We start from the raw sequence: 19,429 nt of genomic DNA, 5'->3' as shown, positions 1-19,429 counted from the left end.
AGTGGTATTTGTTGTTTTTAATATGGGCGAAAATAAAGGATTTAAGAATATAAAAATTAGCTCAATATTACAGCTACAGCAAAATTAGAAAGTTATATTTCTTTTTCTTTTACATATGCAAAAGAGTAAAATCATATGTGCTAATCAGAAAATTAAAAAGAAAACATTAATCTGGCAAAAAAAAAAAAAATTAAAAAAAAACTATATTCCTAATCATTTGAGTCTTGAGATGGTTTGAATCACATCACCAAAAAATAACCATTTGAGCTGGTTTGAACCGCACAATCCAATCCGGTTCCTCAAATTCGGACAGAACCGGGCTGACTCAAAATCACACCCTTCATGCAAAAGTAAGATTATTCGAACTTGCATTTGGTGGAGCCTCACATTTCGCACAGAATAACAGATTGAGAATCAAACCGGATATTTCGGCTCCACATAGTAATTTCTTTTCGAAGTGTAGTGTGATGAAACGATGACTGCTGCAAATATTTGCTGTTAAATGCATGCATTAACATTGAGAAATGTAACTCGCCAAACACAGAGTGTGGTTATTCGTTGTTACAAAATGTTATGTGCAAAGTTGACAACTTATTTGACTCGAACATTAACATACTCATATCAAGATATAGTTGTGGAAGAACACCCAAGTAATGTAGTACATTGATACATATCTACAACTTCCTTTTGCTTGTCCCTTTTAGCATCAATAGCCAAAATGCCACCTACATAATAACAATAATTATGATATATGTGACACACTTGAGTGATGTTTGCAAAGCCACAAGAAAATTAGAAGCTCCGGTCTCAAAAGACTGCATACCTGCAATAACATAGTAGCAAGACCTCGTTATGTGTCGATTGATGATTTTTTTTCCTCATTATTTTGGTTGTGGAGGTGTCGGAGAAGTTGGTGGCTTCAAATCCTCGTACCTATTTGTTCAAAGGGAAAAGAATGAACCTTGACAAGATACATTTGAAGTTTTATTAAGTACTTGAGGATGCAAGATAAATGACTTACATTGGGAAAGGTGAAAGTGGCCTAGATTGTGGTGCAGTGCACGGAGGTTGAGCTGTGCCGTTTGTTGATCCACCAATCACAGGGGATGCTGCTGATTGTGTGATTATTGGTGAACTAGGTGATGGTGATGTTGGAGGCTTAAAATCTTCATATCTGATAAAATGAAGCTTCATATGTAAGGATAAGTTATAGAAATTTGCTGAACAACTTCTAGGTTTTTTTTGGTGGATTATACATTTTTTGGATCTTGGGAGATTAGTACTAATCGTGTAAACTTGGAAACTATAAATCAAAACTCTGCAACCTGGTTTTTGTTATTTTGATTGTTAGATGACTTACGCAGAGTAGGGTGAATGGCAGTAATTTGTTACGGGAAGAGGATCATATTCAGCAACACTGACAGTTTTAACCTCTGATATATTACTGGCTTCTGGAATTTCTGTAATAGATGGTGTCTCTTTGGGACCACTAGGTGTTGGGCAAGGAGAGCATGGTGGCTTTAGATCATCGTATCTGCAGATATCCAGTCAACTGGTAAAGACAGAAATTCTTATGTTCAATTCTAAAACAATTTGAAATACACTTACGCGGCATAGGGAGACAAGGGCCTTTCTTTTGGTTTTTCTAGCACTCCTGGACTGTGTTCAGGAATACTAGTGATGATTTCCGGTGTTATGACACCGTCTGTTTCTGCAACAGGTGTTGATGCAGTAACTTTTTTACTATCACCAGGTGACTTTGGAGATGGAGATGTGGGTGGTTTAAGATCAGCATAACTGTAGTAAAATAATGTGATGTTAGTCAAACCAAATACATCTCATAGTATAACACCGTATCAGCAATTTATTAACCTGAATAACAAAACAGTACTGGCAAGAACATGATGATCTGTGTGCTAATATTTATCCTTTATTTCAGAGATTCAGAGTGTGGCCAGATTCGACTGAGAAATTTTTTAATGAATCAATGCAAGTAACTGTTGCTCACGCGATATATGGAGAGAGTGGCCTTGTTACAGTTTCTTTTTCTTCGGTTGATTTTTCCTCCAAGGAAGTACTTGAAGTTTCCGCAACAGTGCTTTTGGAAACTGAAGGCTGAGGGCTATCTGTAGTGCTTGATTTCTGTGGAAGCACGAAAGAGTTGGATCAAATTTTACAAGCAGATAAACAATATTATAACAAAAATTGCAAAAGTATTTATTTTTTGACAAAAATTATGCTTATTGCTAAGGTAGCACACATACTTTCCATGCATTTTGCCTTTGGATATGAAAATTTACCAACAATCTACTGTTGCCAAAATGCTCCATGTATTTGAAAGTTTACATATGCAGTCCTAGTGTTGATGAATGTAAAATTTCAGAATGTAATAGAGAGATATCAGGTGACATCAAACGAGAGGGAGAAAATTGCTCAGTTAGTTGGAGACACAGTTATCACGCTGTCAAGTCATCTACAGATGTAAATGTCAAATAATATTGTGTAGCAGGCTCATATTAGCTTTAGTAACCAAAACACAGAACCACAGCACCATGACAGGCAAAAATCAAAACAAAAGTGATTATGCGAAAAAACAGAATTTATGCTGTAACTCGGATATATTGATATCTGCTTCAGAAGAGTGATATATTACTATATATTGCCATATCGGACAAGCAGAGATCCATCATATATTGATATTAGAGCAGATTAAGCCATTTCAGTTTCTCAACAATTTAAAGATGTAACGGAGCTTTGGATGGTGAACCTTTAGGTAGGAAATCCAGCCAGATAAATACCTTAGGCAATTTGACTTCAACTCTTTGGGGTGGTATCTTTTCTAGGAGCTTGTCCATAGGAGTTAATGGGGCTGTAGTTTCTGCTATTGCTTCCACCACTTTACAATATGAAAGGCTACGATTTTGGGCCATAAATGCTAAGAGTTCAGCCACCTGATGACGACAAAACAAAAGTTTGTTGCCTGATTAATAGACTTCAAAGTTCAAGCTTCTGCAGAACCGTTACAAAATATTATACAGTTCAAGACAATAGTGCTTAAATAGAGACCAAAAAGGACACCGAGAAGCAACTTACTTCCTCATATAGTCATTTGCTCAACAGATTACAGATTACAGATGTACAATATGCTATTCAGTATCCAGCATGCTAGTTCTGATAAATTTATTGAGATGGCAGTAATAAATATAAAATTCAATTTAACACAAGTAGGCAAGACAATTTCCAGACTCCTAGTATAAATTATTTTATAGACTTGTAGTACACACCAGATGGTTTACCAAAACTATAAAAATGAGTGTAAAATGGTAATATAACCCTAATACCAGCCTCCCCTCTAAAAGCCTGTGCATAGTCTGCTTTTGTTGTAATATGTTTTGCAGTTGTGGTGTAATCCAACAATTAAACTAATCGACTGCCGATTGCACATACAGTTGGTACTTACAATTAACATTACTGAAAAGATGTTTATACTGGAATTTATAGAAAGTGGAGGTGGTGGGTATCAGTTTGCGGATCAGAACCTGAAGGTTTGACACCTGACCACCAAAGAGAGTATCTTCAAGTGAAAGAGTAAGGTTATGAGTTTGCTTGTAAGAATCAGTTGGCCGCTCCATACCTCCAGGTCTTACAATCTGAATAAGCAGAGAAAGAAGTGAGTCGCGAATTTCCAATCTACTTAATCAAATCAAAATTCTCAGTTGTGAACTCCGAATGGACTTACAGTGTAGGGGATACCACTTGCAAGGAGTGCTTCTTCCGCCTTCCTCTTCCAGCAGAGGACTCCCCAAAACAGACTTCAACAACAGATGCTAAGGAAGTCAATAAATCTTACAACTGAACAATGGAAATAATAAACAGACCAACTCCTTTTGTCAAGAGCTGAAACTTCTTTTGTTAAAACTTAATGTTTTAAATAACAATGGCACTCAAACTCATTGCAAACTACACTACAAGAAGAAAATGAGAAAGATGCAGCTGGAAAAAGTGATATAAAGCTTCTTCAAGTTGACTCCATATTGTGCCAAAGTTAGATAACTGGAATAGTCATACTGACCTATCTAGCATTTCAGCATTGTAATTAAGTTGGGGATTTTTTGGAGTTAAAGGAATGCTCTTTTTGTGGGTAATTTTTGCCAGAATATTAATCAAAGATTTCCATTGACTTCTTCTCTTTCTCACAGTTGCATCCCTTTCAACTCAATTATATCATTTAAAGCTGTATATACTAATTGACATTTCACATTCAAATTAATAACCATCAGGACTTACTTTAGTATAGCCGCAGGAAATCCAAACTTATTTGTTCCCAGGGATGTAACCAATATGAAGTGGCTGACCTTTGCAGCAGTTGCTGCACAATTAAAAGGAATTCTCGTTGTAGCATTTATAATTTGAAGAACACTGGTGGCACACAATATTTTCATTAAAAATGGCAAAACACTCAACAAGAGTGCTGTTTCCTTGTAAGGAATCTGCAAGCACCCTCAGGGAATAGACGACTAAGCTTCAACCTATACTTTAAGAATATAGAGCTCTACTTAAGATATGAGATTCAGCTAATTAGTGCTGGACTAAATAATAAAACCGTTACACACTTGGTTTCAAGTAGTACCTAGTAAAAACAAACCTAAGACAGGAATACCTTTTACTCAGTTGATTCTTTAGAATATATGCAAATGTTACAAAAATACAAATAGATTCCTAACTCTTTAATTGAGACCTACTAGAATTAAAACTTCTGGAAGCTGTAGTAAAGAATCTTGGAAAACAGATAAAGCTAATGCCCTGTCGTGGATGGGTTGGCTTGCCGCAGGTACAAAACATAATCCATGTAACCATGTTTGGTTCTTTGCTTACACATGCATGTCTATGTGATTCTTGATTTATTTGCTCATGTTATTGTTTCTTTCTATCACCTTTAAGGAATTACAATAATTCAAAAGTCAATCGCTTAATAACCAAGTACGAGTAATTAGTAATCACCTAACAAGCAAAAACAATCATATGACCACCCCAAAGTTCTCTTACCTGCATCAACAAGATTTTTAGTGGCCAGATAGTCAATTCGATAAGGTCCTGTAATATCAGATATCTCCTTCTCACTGGCCCCAATGCAGCAGATGACAGTTGATGCATTGGCTATTGCAGGTCCAATTTGATCCGTTTTCTCCAAATCGCACTCTACAAGCTCAAAATTCTTCATAACTGGGCTAGAGACCAAATAAATCATGTTATATTATATTGCAAGAGATCAAAGCCGAATGATGTTCCAAAAACTCTCTTCCCTTACATTGAGTTTCATCATCTGCACCACCATCAAGTTTCATTTGTTGAACACTCTGCAAATGAAATACGTCTTACATTTCAAAAATAAAAAAAGACTAGTATACACTATATTCACTAATCAAATTATACCTTCTGAAGAAATTCTGCTCTTTTTATACTCCGTACACCAGCTCGAACTTTGCATCCTAATTTCAAAAGCTCCCTGATGAACATAATTGAAATCCACTATTTCAAAGAAAAGCCGAAATCTGATAATCCTTTCTTTTGGTTCAACTAACTAGCTTTCGAAACATTACCTAACTGTCCGTGAGCCAACTTTACCAGTGGCACCAGCAACAAAAACAACATTTTCATCTGTCGAGTTGATATCCTGTGGAATTGCTTCAACAGCAACTGAAGATGATCTGGTCGCAACTTGTGGAACAGCATTAAAGATTATTACATTAATCAATAGGGACAGATAAGAAGTATAATTTAATCTTAAACATTACTCCCTCTGTCCAACCACTTCTTTACGGTTTCGGTTTGGGTGCTCGACCAATTCTTTACATTTCAAAACTTATCAAAAATAGTCAATAGTTCCATTACTTTCCCACTCTGCTTCCTTTTTAGTTTCACGCTAATTTACTTCACTATTTCCCTTCTATACATTAAAATTCAATAGGTCCCACCATTTCATCCGCTTTTCTTTCTCTTTTCTACTATTTTATACATATTTCTTAACATACGTGAACAAATGACCAGGACCGGAGGAGTATAAGAAAGAACACTTAGTTTCTATTTCCCAATTATACCCCAAAAATACATTAATACAAGAAAACATGCATAAAAAAATACAGCATTGTGTCAATACCTGAAGCTTGAGCTCTGTAGTTAAACAAACTAAGTTTTCTAGCATCGGGGTATTTCTTGAAATGTGTTAACTTAACAAAATGACCATTTAAAAATGGAGTTAGTATCAAGGATCCACTTTTAGGTATGCTGCAGCTCACAGAAGGTGAATGAACAGACCTCAGCTCCATCAATCCCGATGGTGATCAAGAAGATATTCAGAATACAGAGGATTATATATAAATATAATAAATCTTTAATGTTTGGGGGTGTTGTTTTTTCTGTTTTATCAGTTGCGAGTTCCTCCACAGCCCTCCATTTACATGTAGATAAATGGACCCCCTGAATATATGATTCCTACAATGAACTCGCTTCTTTTGGTTTAGTTTGTCACTACTAGATTTTTGGATATGATTTTGCTGGTTATAAACTTATTAATGAGAAAAAATAATATCGGAAGAATAAATGGGCTGCATCTAATTAGCATCCTAATTTTTTTTTCCATTCATCAAATTCAGGTATATTTAATTTGAATAAAAAAAGTTTATATCCAATTTGAAGTCTAATTATCCTAGGAAATTTAATGATATTCGATCAGAATTTTAAATTATACTTAAAATGTTAGTGGGTTTGTTTGAAAATTCGTAAAATAATGAGTTTGTAGAAATGTCTTGTATATTTTATATTTTTTTTGAAATTTTTCATAATATACGAGTTTTGAAGGATTGTGTTATAATATTAAGAAATAATAATTTTACATCAATTCTATATTATTTAGATGGACTTCGTTAGACTCTGTATAAATTCAAATATAATCCATTAATTTTCACTCCGTGCAAGATCGATACAGTTATATCTGGTTCAAAATCTTGCCCAGATCAAATTAGCCCATAAAAGAATTTCGGTCCAATTCACTTGTATTTTAGATAGTTGGAGGGCTACTAAAATTCTCTGAGACAAGCATGCAAGTTCTCAACTATATACTTATATATGATATGCGTAATAAAGATAATTTGGTTATATAATCTCGTAACTTATCATTAGTTGTATCATATACAAGATAAATAAGCAAAGGTAAGATTTAGAGAAAAGTAAATATGAGTGTAACTGTTATATGTTTGGATGTTTATGATTTATTTTCCTAATTTAAAACAAATTCTGTTTTTTTACATGTTTATGATTTCTTTTTAAAATCCAAATCAAATATTAGCGACCAATTTTAATTCTAAAAGCATATAAATCACACCATTACAAAATTAACTTTATCTAATATATTTTCTTAAAACATATAAAAATATTAATATTACTCAAAAAATTAAAATTAATAAGGCGAATTTAATTCCCACGCAATAAATAAAAAACGATATATCATAAAAGAAATTATTAATTGACCGGAAAAAGTTTAACTTGCCTAAGCGAGAAACTGAAATATGTTACATGATTTTCATTAACTCCTTCTAATTCTAATGTAATTTTTACTCATCAGTCAGTAAAATTATTTCAAAATCTATCTTTCTTTTTGGATAAGCCAATTTATTAAAGAGAAAAGTGCACTATGTCTACATGCATTTCAATCGTTCCCGCATTTTCAATACTATACTTCCATATCCTACAGATGAAATACAGCTCTTTAAAATGTTCAGCAGTTGGTGTACTACCATCAAATAAAGCGTGACGGCGTTAGATTAAATTATAATTAACATGGTTAATCAGTTTCTCAACAGCTTTTATATATATACACTATATTTTAACATTTTATTCTCTCTCTTTTACTATTTCTTTTAATTATTCACTAAATTATTTGTGAGATATTCACTCTCATCTCCTTCCTTCACCATCTTCCCCACCAGGTTTCACCTTCAATGACCGCCGCTGGTGGCCACCACTGTCCGGCCAAATTCCGACGACATCTAATGCTTACATAACCACCATTGCTAGACTCGTAGAGGCCCGATCTGCACATCCACCAAGACGGATTTGAGAAAGTCGGCCTCTACCCCATTTTCCGGCCAAAATCTGGCGACCTCCCCTTACCTCTCTCTTTCTTCTCCTTCGTTCATCCCTTCCTTCTCTCTAGTTTCTCTCTACCCTCACAACTCTCCATCCTCGTCTCTCCCTCTCTCCAGTTCTCACCGCCTCTCTCCCTCGCTGCCGCATCACCACCGTTGGAGGTGGTGACGTTTTGTTTCTCCGACCTACACACACAAACGATACACGCGAATGCAATTTTTTTTAACTTAGATTTATGTTTTTTTAACTTAAATCTGATTTATATATTTTTTAACTTAAATTTGGCATATGTTTTTTTAACTTAAATTATCTGGCTTATGTTTTTTTAACTTAAATTTGGATTCCACTAATCATTTTTACTGCTTAAACTTATTAATCTCAGTCCAGCACTGAATATTACGCTCACCAACTGCCCACGTCTATCTCAAGATGGAAAACATAAGCCTATAAAAAGAGTTCAGGTTTTATCTCACAGAATACCTATATACATAAATTATAAAATCCAAATTATAACACTATAATTATTATAAATAAAAATAATTTTTATTATATATATATTCTACCGGATCGGGTCATTAACGGATCGGATCATCTTAAATCCATATCCGCTCTATTTATTATCGGATCAAATTTAAGATCGGATTATTTTTTGTCGAATTCATATCCGCTAAGAAGACCCCGGATCGAACCGGTTCGGATCGGAGCTCCGGTCCATTGACAGGCTACATACAACTATACAAGGAGATAAAACCATCGCTTGCAAGAGACTGAACTGAAGAGAAAGAACTACCAAAACCACTACTAGCAACCCTAAAAGAAAACTGAGAATGACCTAAACTCCCAGACTCTGAACAAAGATCAACAACCAGACTAGAACTTGCTGCTTTCTCCGGGGCACATTTTCGCTTTCCCTTTCCCAACAGCCGATGACGAATTCTTTCCTGTAAAGCCTCAGAGTTTTCCTTGATAACAATACCTCCCTGCTGCCTAAACACTCTTTGACGAGTCGGCTCGTCTTCAATGATGATGATCTCCTCTCCTCTTTTATGCCACTTTCAGGGTAAAACACCTCACCCAAGCCAAGATTTAGTTGAATGGACTATTTACATACCATATTATGATATATTTTGTGTGATTTCAAAAAATTATTCTTATTTCTTATTTTTATTTTGAGGATGCTTATAGTAAGTTACAACATTCAACTATTTATATTTTTATATGCATTTTTATTTAAAATATACTAGTTGAGATTTGAGAAGCCGCCTATAAAAATTATATTTATGATTCAATATTAATATTTGTAGAATAAAATAATTTTGTAGTTGTCTATAAAATGTATATTAATGTTTTAAAATTAATATTTGTAGGATAAAATAAATTTTATATTATAAAAATCTTGATGTAATATCAATACCAATATATAAAATTGCAAAATTGGACTATAATTCATGGTGAAAAAATGAAAATATATTTATACACGTAATTAAAAATTTAAAGCACGACGAATCTTAATTTTATTTGTGTTTTTTTTTAACTCTCCATGTTCTTATATTGTCACCTTCCTCCAAATTTTTTGAATTGACTGTGCACAAAAACATCTAACTTAAATCTGTGAGATAGCGGTCTATAAGTACCCTTTCTTGTAACAACCTTTATTTTTTAATACAGATTATGCATTAACAACTTTTTCCTGTATACAAAGTAAATCATATAAAAATTAACAACAAACATGTTCGATGAACGAAACAAATATTATTATAAAAGAATAACCAACAAACATACATCACTGATAGTGAATTCATTGATATCATCCATCAATATTATGTCAACACTATATTTTTTCTCGTGTTTGGATTTGTCGACTCCCACATAGCGGTCTATAACTACCTTTACTTGCAACAATCTTTATTTTTTTAATACTGTGTAAACAGCTTTCACTTATTGTTGAAGAAGAACGGCATCACCGAGTTAGAAATAAAATTCCAGAAAATTAGAAAAATAGAACGGAGCGATGATAGGGTTGTGGTATTGAAAGAGAGGAGGTTGTGTTTAGATGATCCAAAACCCTACAATCTATGGGAGTATTTATAGGTGCAGAGAGACTTGTGTGCTACTCTTTCCCATAATTAAATAATCTGAAACAAAATCATATTAAAACTTTAAAACTACTATATTCCATAAATCATCTGAAACTTGCTTCTAATATATCCAAAACTAAAAAAGGTAGTTCAAATTTTTGATATTTTTCATCCAAAAATTCCGGAAAATTAGAAAAATAGAACGGAGTGATCTGAGAGGCGCCACCTACACGCCCCTTTATATAAGTATATTGATGATTTAAATTAGAATGATATAAATATATATATATATATTAATTAAAATTAATATTAAATATCTAATAGTTGATATTAAATTGTATACAAATAGACAACATGATTATTGTATTTTAGTTATAATATATAATCGGGCTAAATTATGATATAAAATAAGGAGGGCACAAATTGTCCCAAATATGAACTGAAAAACTGATCAAATTTTAAAATTTCACTTTTAAATAAATAAAATATAAATCTATTACTCCCTCCGTCCCTCTCATTTCTTTACCGTTACTATTTTGGGATGTCCCTCTCATTTCTTTACGTTACTATAAATAGTAAGTTTTTCCCATCATTACACCCACTATCTTCCCCTACTATCTCATATTTAACAATAAAAATTACTATTACACCCTCTACATTCCTCCACTATCTCAAATTTATTATTAAACTAGATTTTCTTGCCCGCGCTCCGCGCACGGGTATCCTGATATTGTAGTTGTTTTTTTTGGCGTTGTGAAATAATTTTTATGATTAAGAACAGAAAATCAAACCATCAAATAATCCCAAATTAAAAATTAAATTTAATAAAATAAAATGTCATTTAAAATCAATATAGCCCGGATGAAAATACTTCGTCCATGATATGAAAACATCAAACTTACCACCAATCATTTCTTCATGCATCACATTTGTATTAGTCTTGCAATTCTTATTTTGAGCAAGTCAAGTTAGACCGTAAGCTCCGACTCTGGAGGTACTTGAAGAAACAATTTCACAACCAGGTGGTTTAGTATCCTTATGTGGTCTTCGTTTCTTCAACCATTTTAATAGATTATCGTTTGAAAATATTTTAAATAAATTTAAATTTCAAATGCTTTGAATTATAGCACTTATCGAATCAATGCTTGCGTATTAGTTAAGACAGTTAAAAACAAAAGCTAGAATGAATGCATAATTTGTGATATTGTGCTAAAATCAATGTTTTGAATTATTGTTTGAAAATATTTTAAATAAATTTAAATTTTAAATCCTTTTTGCTATGAATTATAGCAGTCTATATCCATGTATTGGGAAATATAAAAAAAATAATATATAAAAATTTCATTATCAAGAGCTAAATTGTGGTGTTAAAAAGTGTTCCATTGATTGGGAAGTATAACAAAAAGTCTTGATTTGGAAATTTAATGTATTGAATATGGAAACCAGTATATATTATACAAAAAAGTATTGTAATAATAACAGCTAAAATCAGTTAAATCAAATAAATTTTGACTGTTTTTTCTTATTTACATATGGGTTATAGCAGGCTAGACCCATGTATCAAAAAAAATTAAAAAAGTCAAAATATATAAAACCTTCCTTATCAAGAGCTAAAATTATGGAGTGAGATATTTATTTGAAATTATAACAAAAAGTCTTGATTTGAAAATTGAATATAATGAACATGGAAACTGCAAAAATTTAATAGAAAAGTATTTTAGTAATTAATGTCAAAATCAGTGGAAATCAAATAAAGTCTGACTTCCCTATTTGCATATGAGCTATAACAGTCGAGATCCATGTATCCGAATATTTAAAAATCTAATATATAAAAACTTCCTTATCAAGAGCTAAAATTATGGAGTGAAAAAGGACTCCATTAATTTGAAATTATAACAAAAAGTCTAGATTTGAAACTTGAATATAGTGAATAGGGAAACATCTACATATTATACAAAAGAAATAAATGCCAAAATCATTGAAAATCAATATTTTGACTACTTTTCCCTATTTACATATGAGTTATAGCAGGTTAGATTCATGTATCTGGACAGAAATTGCGTCATATTCATTCTCGGTGGTTCTTGTCAAACAACAATGACACACGATAAGATGTAAACAAAAAGTCTAGATCAATAAGCAGATGTTGAGGAAAAGTGAATATAAATCTTCACACGATGAGCATCCGATAGTTGCATGGACGAATCATCTCTATTCAGCAGCTGCAAGGAAAACTCAATAACAAAAAGTGGCTCAATAAATGCATTAGAGTACATATGTGCATCCTAATCACTATCAATACGAAAGGAAATTATGCAAAAATAATCGTTAGAAATCAAAAATAATCTCAAATTCCTGGAACATGAAATCAATAGAAATCGTGAGGACGGATTTCTCAGCTTTTCTCTGTAGCAAATTATCAAACACGTTAAATACAAAATCATATACTGATTATGATACCTACAGCGTTCAAACAACAAACTTCAGAACCCGTTCAACAATAATAGAATAAACAAATATACACAATGGAGCAAATATTGTAAATTAAGCTGGAAATAGTGCAAACCTATTTCACGACCAATGGTGTTATTCTCTTTTTGACTTCGAGACGTCATCCCTTGTCGAAGCATCGTCGCAAAAGGACTTTGACGGATACTACCTGATGCATACACGGATCAACGCGATTAGTGCAAGATAAGTAGAATTCTATTATTAAATAAAGTAAATAAGCGCAAAGCAAAGTTCGTAGGTAGAGAAATTAATGTGAAAAGAAAGCCAAGATCAGTAGTATTGCAGTAAAATCCAACCGAGGACACAAATCAGTTCGAAAACTAAGCAAGAAAACATACTCGTCACGATTAGAGGCTTGGAAGAAAGAATGGTTTTGAATGTGAAATTAAAATTATCTGCTTTGGTCTGATAAGAATATCATATGCAAATAAGTAGTAAAGCTTAAATATGAACTGACGTCGTGATCAGTGGCACGATTCAAGGATGCGTGATTAATGCTATTTTGAAATTCTAATCTTGATATGATGATCGTGATATGATTTGAATGTGCTCTCAGATCCAACGATACTCGGGTCGGGTTTCTTGAAGATCCGAAATGTTTCATCGCAGTGTTAATTTGAATAAGAAGATGCGGGGTCAAACCGGAAGCTTGATGGGTTGATCCATTCCAATGTGAAATTACCATATCAGCCTTAAAAAAGAAAAATAAAAATAAAGATGAATACAAACAATCAAGGATATGAGGTCTTGATGACGGTTATATATATATCCACTCTCTACCAAATATATAGATTTATAGACATATACATATATACATAGATATGAAATCAATCAAACAAATTAGCATAATATATATATCCAATCTCTACCAAATATATGGATATATAGACATATACATATACATAGATATGAAAGCAATCAAACAAATTAGAATAAATAAAATGGTTGTTTTAATTCTTGTCATAATATTGTTTAACGAAAGCTATAATCAAGGAAATTTGAATCTAAAATTGAAGAGAGACAAACATATGATTCCAATTTTGCAAATTTGTAGATGGTAATGGAAAGAATCGAATGAAATTCACTCCATTCCCATTCTGAAGCACCAATCATGCATATAATCAAGCAGAGCTAAATATTGACCACATGTACCTTCTAAATTGCTTACAATTTCTGATCCTCAAAAGATATTATTTTTCAAATAAAATTAAAAAAATTCAAACCAATTACATATATAAAAAGCATTGATTATGCAGCTGATTGAGCATGCTTAAATATCAACTAAATGCTGGTTCACACACCCTACCATTGCGACGCTCTGTTAGTGCTTTAGTATATAATTTTGAATCATTTCATATTTATTTTAAAATAAAAGATAAGAGAGTAAAACATATATAATGACGCATCTCACATTTTTTATATATAATAATTACTTTATTAAAACTAAAAAATAAAATAATGAAGAAAACAATAACACATAAATAAATTTAACAAAATAATAGTCAAATCATAATTTTTTAAAGTATAACATATTTATTCGTGCATTAATACCTTATTCTTTTCAATATAATCTTATGAAAATATTTTAACTATACTTTATTTTTAAATATTTTAAGAAAAGACGATTAGCAGTTTAAGAGGTAATCACTCTTTCAATCTATTGAATTTTTAATGCAATATCATACAAAAATCTTTTAAGTGCTTCGGAAGTCTTTAGAAATTTAATTCGAAAGAGATAAGGAAAAAATTACAATTAAAAATAGGTAAATATACAAAAATATATATGTAGATGTGAAATAAATTAAATGTATAAAGATAAGAAAATTATTGTTTGAAATTTTTCTTAAATATATTTTAATTTTAAATATTTTAAGATAAGATGATCAACAATTTAAGAGATAACTAGCCTTTGGCCCGTGCTACGCACACGGGTATTGATTCTTTGATTTTTTATCAACTTAACATATACATTTTGTCGTGAATAACCCCAAATCTGACGGGTAATAGGCGCAGTCAAACTACCTATTTATGAATTTTAAGTTATAAAATTTAACGTGTTTATTAGCATTTTGGCCCGTGCTACGCACACGGGTATGATTTTTTATTTTTTTTATCTAATTAACCTATACATTTTTTATTAACAAACAGTATGATATGAGATATAAGTTATGAAAGGCACGTATGTAAGAGTTAAAATACTTGAGTTATGTTATTGGCGATCAGTACGTTGTAGATGTTAAAGATAATATATATGAATGTCGATTGAAAAAAAAAAATTCACGAAAAAATGTTTATAACGACGCGGACTATATAAATCTTTGTATTTGGAAACATGACTTAACCTGATTATCCAGATTATAAATCTTCCATCTATTCCTTATTTATTAAATTAAGTTGAATATGTTGATGATAGAGTTTCCATCCGTCCTTAATAAAAATTGATAAATAGGTTAAGAAATAATTAACCTTAAACATCAATAAAGGAATACATATGTAGTCATAATTCAGTTACATTACTATAATTATATGCTACAATTATTGTCTATACCGAAAATTGATAGTAAGAAGATATACGTGATAAATATCTATATAATAGATACTGTATTGATTTTATAACAGAATAGATTTTTCATTAGTATCATTGATATAACCAAATATTTAATATAATAATAATATTTCAAGTTCAGAATAAAAATTTATAAGTTTATGGATCAATAATCAAATCATTGTTTGTATAGTTAATATAATAAAAAAATAGATAATTGTTTCTAAAATATTTAAAAAATTCATGAAAATAGTAATGACTATATAATTAAGATTTCTCGGGGTTGCCTAACGGCGACCCCTCATATCTTAAATAAAATAACGAAAAATTATAATAAACTATATGCAACAAATTTTAATGTTAAGTTATTTAAATGAAAATATGCTCATTTATCAACTTTTTATTTATAGAAAAATATGCTTATAGCATTTCGGCCCGTGCTACGCACACGGGTATGATTTGTTTTTATCTAGTTAACCTATAAATTTTTTATTAACAAACAATATGATATGAAATATGTTATGAAAGGCAACGTATGTAATAGTCAAAATACTCGAGTTATGTTATTGACGATCAGTACGTTGTAGATGTTAAAGATAAAATATATACGAATTTCGATTGAAAAAATAAAATCACGCAACAGAAATTATGACGACGCGGACTATATAAATCTTTGTATTTAGAAACATAAATAATTCTTAATTTAACCTGATTATACAGATTATAAAGCTTCCATTCATTCCTTAATTATAAAATTAAGGTGAATATGCTGACGCTAGAGTCTCCTCCTTCCTTAATTAATATTAATAAATTGATTAAGAAATAATTAACCTTAAACGAATACATCAATAAAGAAATACATACTAGTCATAATTCAGTTACATTACTAAAATTATATGCTAAAATTATTGACTATATTTAAAATTGATAATAAGCAGATATACGTGATAAATATTTTTAATAAAACAGTTTCCGTATTATTTTTATAACGGAATAGATTTTCATTAGTATCATTAATATAACCAAATATATAATATAATGATAATTTATAATGTTTTGAATAAAAGTTTATAAGTTTATAGATCTATTATTAAATCATTATTTGTTTAGATAAAATAATAAAAAAAATATTAAGTAATTTTTTCTAAAATATTTATAAAAGACATGAAAATAGTAATGACTATATAATTAAAATTTCTCGGGGTTCGCCTAACGGCGACCCCTCATATCTTAAATAAAATAACAAAAAATTATAATTAATTATATGTAAAAAAATTTATTATTAAGTTATTTAAATGAAAATATGCTCATAGCATTTTGGCCGTGCTAAGCACATGGGTATGATTTTTTGTTTTTTTTAATCTAGGTAAGCTATACATTTTTTATTAATAAACAATATGATATGAGATATAAGTTATGAAAGGCAACGCATATAAGAGTCAAAATAATCGTGTTATGTTATTGGCGATCAGTACGCTGTAAATGTTAAAGATAATATATATGATTCGATTGAAAAACAATAAAATCACGCAACAGGAATTATAAAAACGCAGACTATATTAATCAATGTATTTAGAAACAGAAATAATTTTAAACTTAACCCTATTATGCAGATTATAAACAGATAACATGCTTTGAAAATTATATAAAAAAATCTAGATTTGAAAATTGAATATGGTGAATATGGAAACCAGTACATATATTAGAAAAAAGGATTGTAATAATAAATGTCAAAATCAGCGAAAAACAAATAAACATTGACTGCCTTTCTTTATTTACATATGAGTTATAGCAGGCTTGACCTATTTATCCGAAAATTTAAAAAGTCAAATATATAAAAACTTACTTATCGAGAGCTAAAATTGTGGAGTGAAAATATACTCTATTAATAATGCAATTATAACAAAAAAATCTTGATTTTAAAATTGAATATAATGAACATGGACACCGCATAAATTAAACAAAAACGTATTGTAATAATAAATGTCATATCAGTGGAAATCAAATGAAGTTTAACTTCTCTATTCACATATAAGCTATAACAATCCAGATCCATGTATCGAAAGTTTGAAAAATCTTGTATATGAAAACTTCCTTATCAAGAGCTGAAATTATGGAGTGAGAAAAGACTCAATTAATTTAAAATTATAACAAAAAGTATTGATTTGCTTATTGAATTGTTAATGTATATGGAAGCCACTATATTTTATACAAAAATGGATTGTAATAATAAATATAAAATCATTGAAAATCGAATAAATTTTGATTATGTTTCTTTATTTACATATAAGTTATAGCAGGCTAGATTCCTGTATCTGAAAATTTAAAAAGTCTAATATATAGAAACTTCCTTATCAAGAGTTAAAATTGTGGAGTGAAGAAATACTTCGTTAATCGGAAATTATAACAAAAAGTCGATTTGAAAATTGAATATAGTGAAAATAGAAACCGCACAAATTATACGAAAAAAAATTGTAGTAATAAATGCTAAAATAGGTGGAAATCAAATTATATTTGACTATGTTTTCTTACTTGCTATGAGTTATAATAGTGTATACGTATGTATCGGAAAATATAAAAAAAATTAGTACATAAAAACTTTATTATCAAGAGCTAAAATTGTGGTGTTAAAAAGTGTTCCATTGATTAGGAATTATAACTAAAAGTATTGATTTAGAAATTGGATGTATTGAATATGGAAACCAGTATATATTATACAAAAAAGGAGTGTAATAATAACGGCCAAAATCAGTTAAATCAGATATACTTTAACTATTTTTTCTTATTTAAATATGGGTTATAGCAGGCTAGACCCATGCATCCAAACATTAAAAATTCGAATATATAAAAACTTCCTTATCAAGAGCTAAAATTATGGAATTAAAAAAATACTCTATTAATTTGATTTATGGCAAAAAATCTTTATTTGAAAATTGAATATAATAAACATGGAAACCACAAAAATTAAATGAAAAAGCTTTTTAGCAATTAATGTAAAAATCAGTGGAAATCAAATAAAGCTTGACTTCCCTATTTGCACATGAGCTATAACAGTCTAGATCCATGTATCCGAATATTTAAAAATATAATATATAAAAACTTCGTTATTAAGAGCTAAAATTGTGGAGTGAAAAAAGACTCCATTAATTCGAAATTATAACAAAAAGTCAAGATTTGAAAATTGAATATACTGAATATCGAAACCACTACATATTATACAAAAAAAAAGGATTGTAATAATAAATGCCAAAATCATTGAAAATCAAATATATTTTGACTACTTTTCCGTATTTACATATGAGTTGTAGCATGCTAGATTCATGTATCTGGACGGAAATTGCGTCATATTCATTCTCTGTGTCTCTTGTCAAAAAACAATGGCACACGATAAAAAGTTAACAAAAAGTCTAGATCAATAAAGCAGATGTTGAGGAAAAGTGAATACAAATCTTCACACGATGAGCATCCGATGGTTGCCAGGACGAATCATCTCTGTTCAACAGTTGTAAGGAAAACTCAATAACAAAAAGAGGCTCAATAAATACAGTGGAGGACATATATGCATCATCATAATCACTATCAATACGAAAGGAAATTATGCAAAACAATTAATTACAAATTATCATGTCATCTATACAAAATCAAAATAAATTGAATCCAGAAGAATTAAAAAACAAAACACTAAGATTACTTTTTGCACAACACAAATCCCAACACGAAGAGTTACAAATGATGTTCAAAAAATAATCCCAATTTCTATATTACAACACAAATCTTTCATTTGCACTAAAGTGTTCGAACCTTTTCTCAAATTCCTGGAACATGAAATCAATAGAAATCGTGAGGACGGATCTCTCAGCTTTTCTCTGTAGCAAATTATCAAACACGTTAAATACAAAATCATGTACTGATTATGGTACCTGCAGCGTTCAAACAACAAACTTCAGAACCCGTTCAAAAATAATAGAATGAACAAATATACACAATGTAGCAAATATTGTAAATTAAGATGGAAATAGTGCAGACTTATTTCACGGCCAATGGTGTTATTCTCTTTTTGACTTCGAAACATCATCCTTTGTCGAAGCATCGTCGCAAGAGGACTTTGACGGATACTACCTGATGTATACACGGATCAACGCGATTTGTG

At 30.6% G+C, this 19,429-nt stretch overlaps 1 protein-coding gene across 2 annotated transcripts; it reads right to left on the bottom strand.

Annotated features, from left to right (window-relative positions):
• Positions 1-74: 74 nt before the first annotated feature.
• Positions 75-6,525, bottom strand: LOC108193055 (protein TIC 62, chloroplastic). Of its 2 annotated transcripts, XM_064079882.1 has the most exons (16): positions 6,158-6,525; positions 5,601-5,718; positions 5,434-5,506; positions 5,309-5,357; positions 5,047-5,223; positions 4,288-4,369; positions 3,740-3,812; positions 3,540-3,650; positions 2,799-2,951; positions 2,009-2,142; positions 1,609-1,797; positions 1,361-1,534; positions 1,022-1,174; positions 824-933; positions 617-725; positions 75-479 (listed from the first exon to the last, which is right to left on the bottom strand). In XM_064079882.1, the coding sequence occupies exons 1-14, from the start codon at positions 6,324-6,326 to the stop codon at positions 882-884; spliced, it is 1,707 nt and encodes a 568-aa protein (XP_063935952.1). In that variant the 5' UTR covers positions 6,327-6,525; the 3' UTR covers positions 75-479; positions 617-725; positions 824-881. The 2 variants fall into 2 exon arrangements, with proteins under 2 accessions (XP_063935952.1, XP_017215112.1); XM_017359623.2 differs by lacking the exon at positions 75-479 and having other exon boundaries at positions 490-725.
• Positions 6,526-19,429: the final 12,904 nt, after the last annotated feature.

The sequence above is a fragment of the Daucus carota genome, chromosome 6 (assembly GCF_001625215.2).
Source record: "Daucus carota subsp. sativus chromosome 6, DH1 v3.0, whole genome shotgun sequence".
Classification (NCBI taxonomy): Eukaryota; Viridiplantae; Streptophyta; class Magnoliopsida; order Apiales; family Apiaceae; genus Daucus; species Daucus carota.
This window is presented reverse-complemented; position numbering and strand designations above follow the sequence as displayed.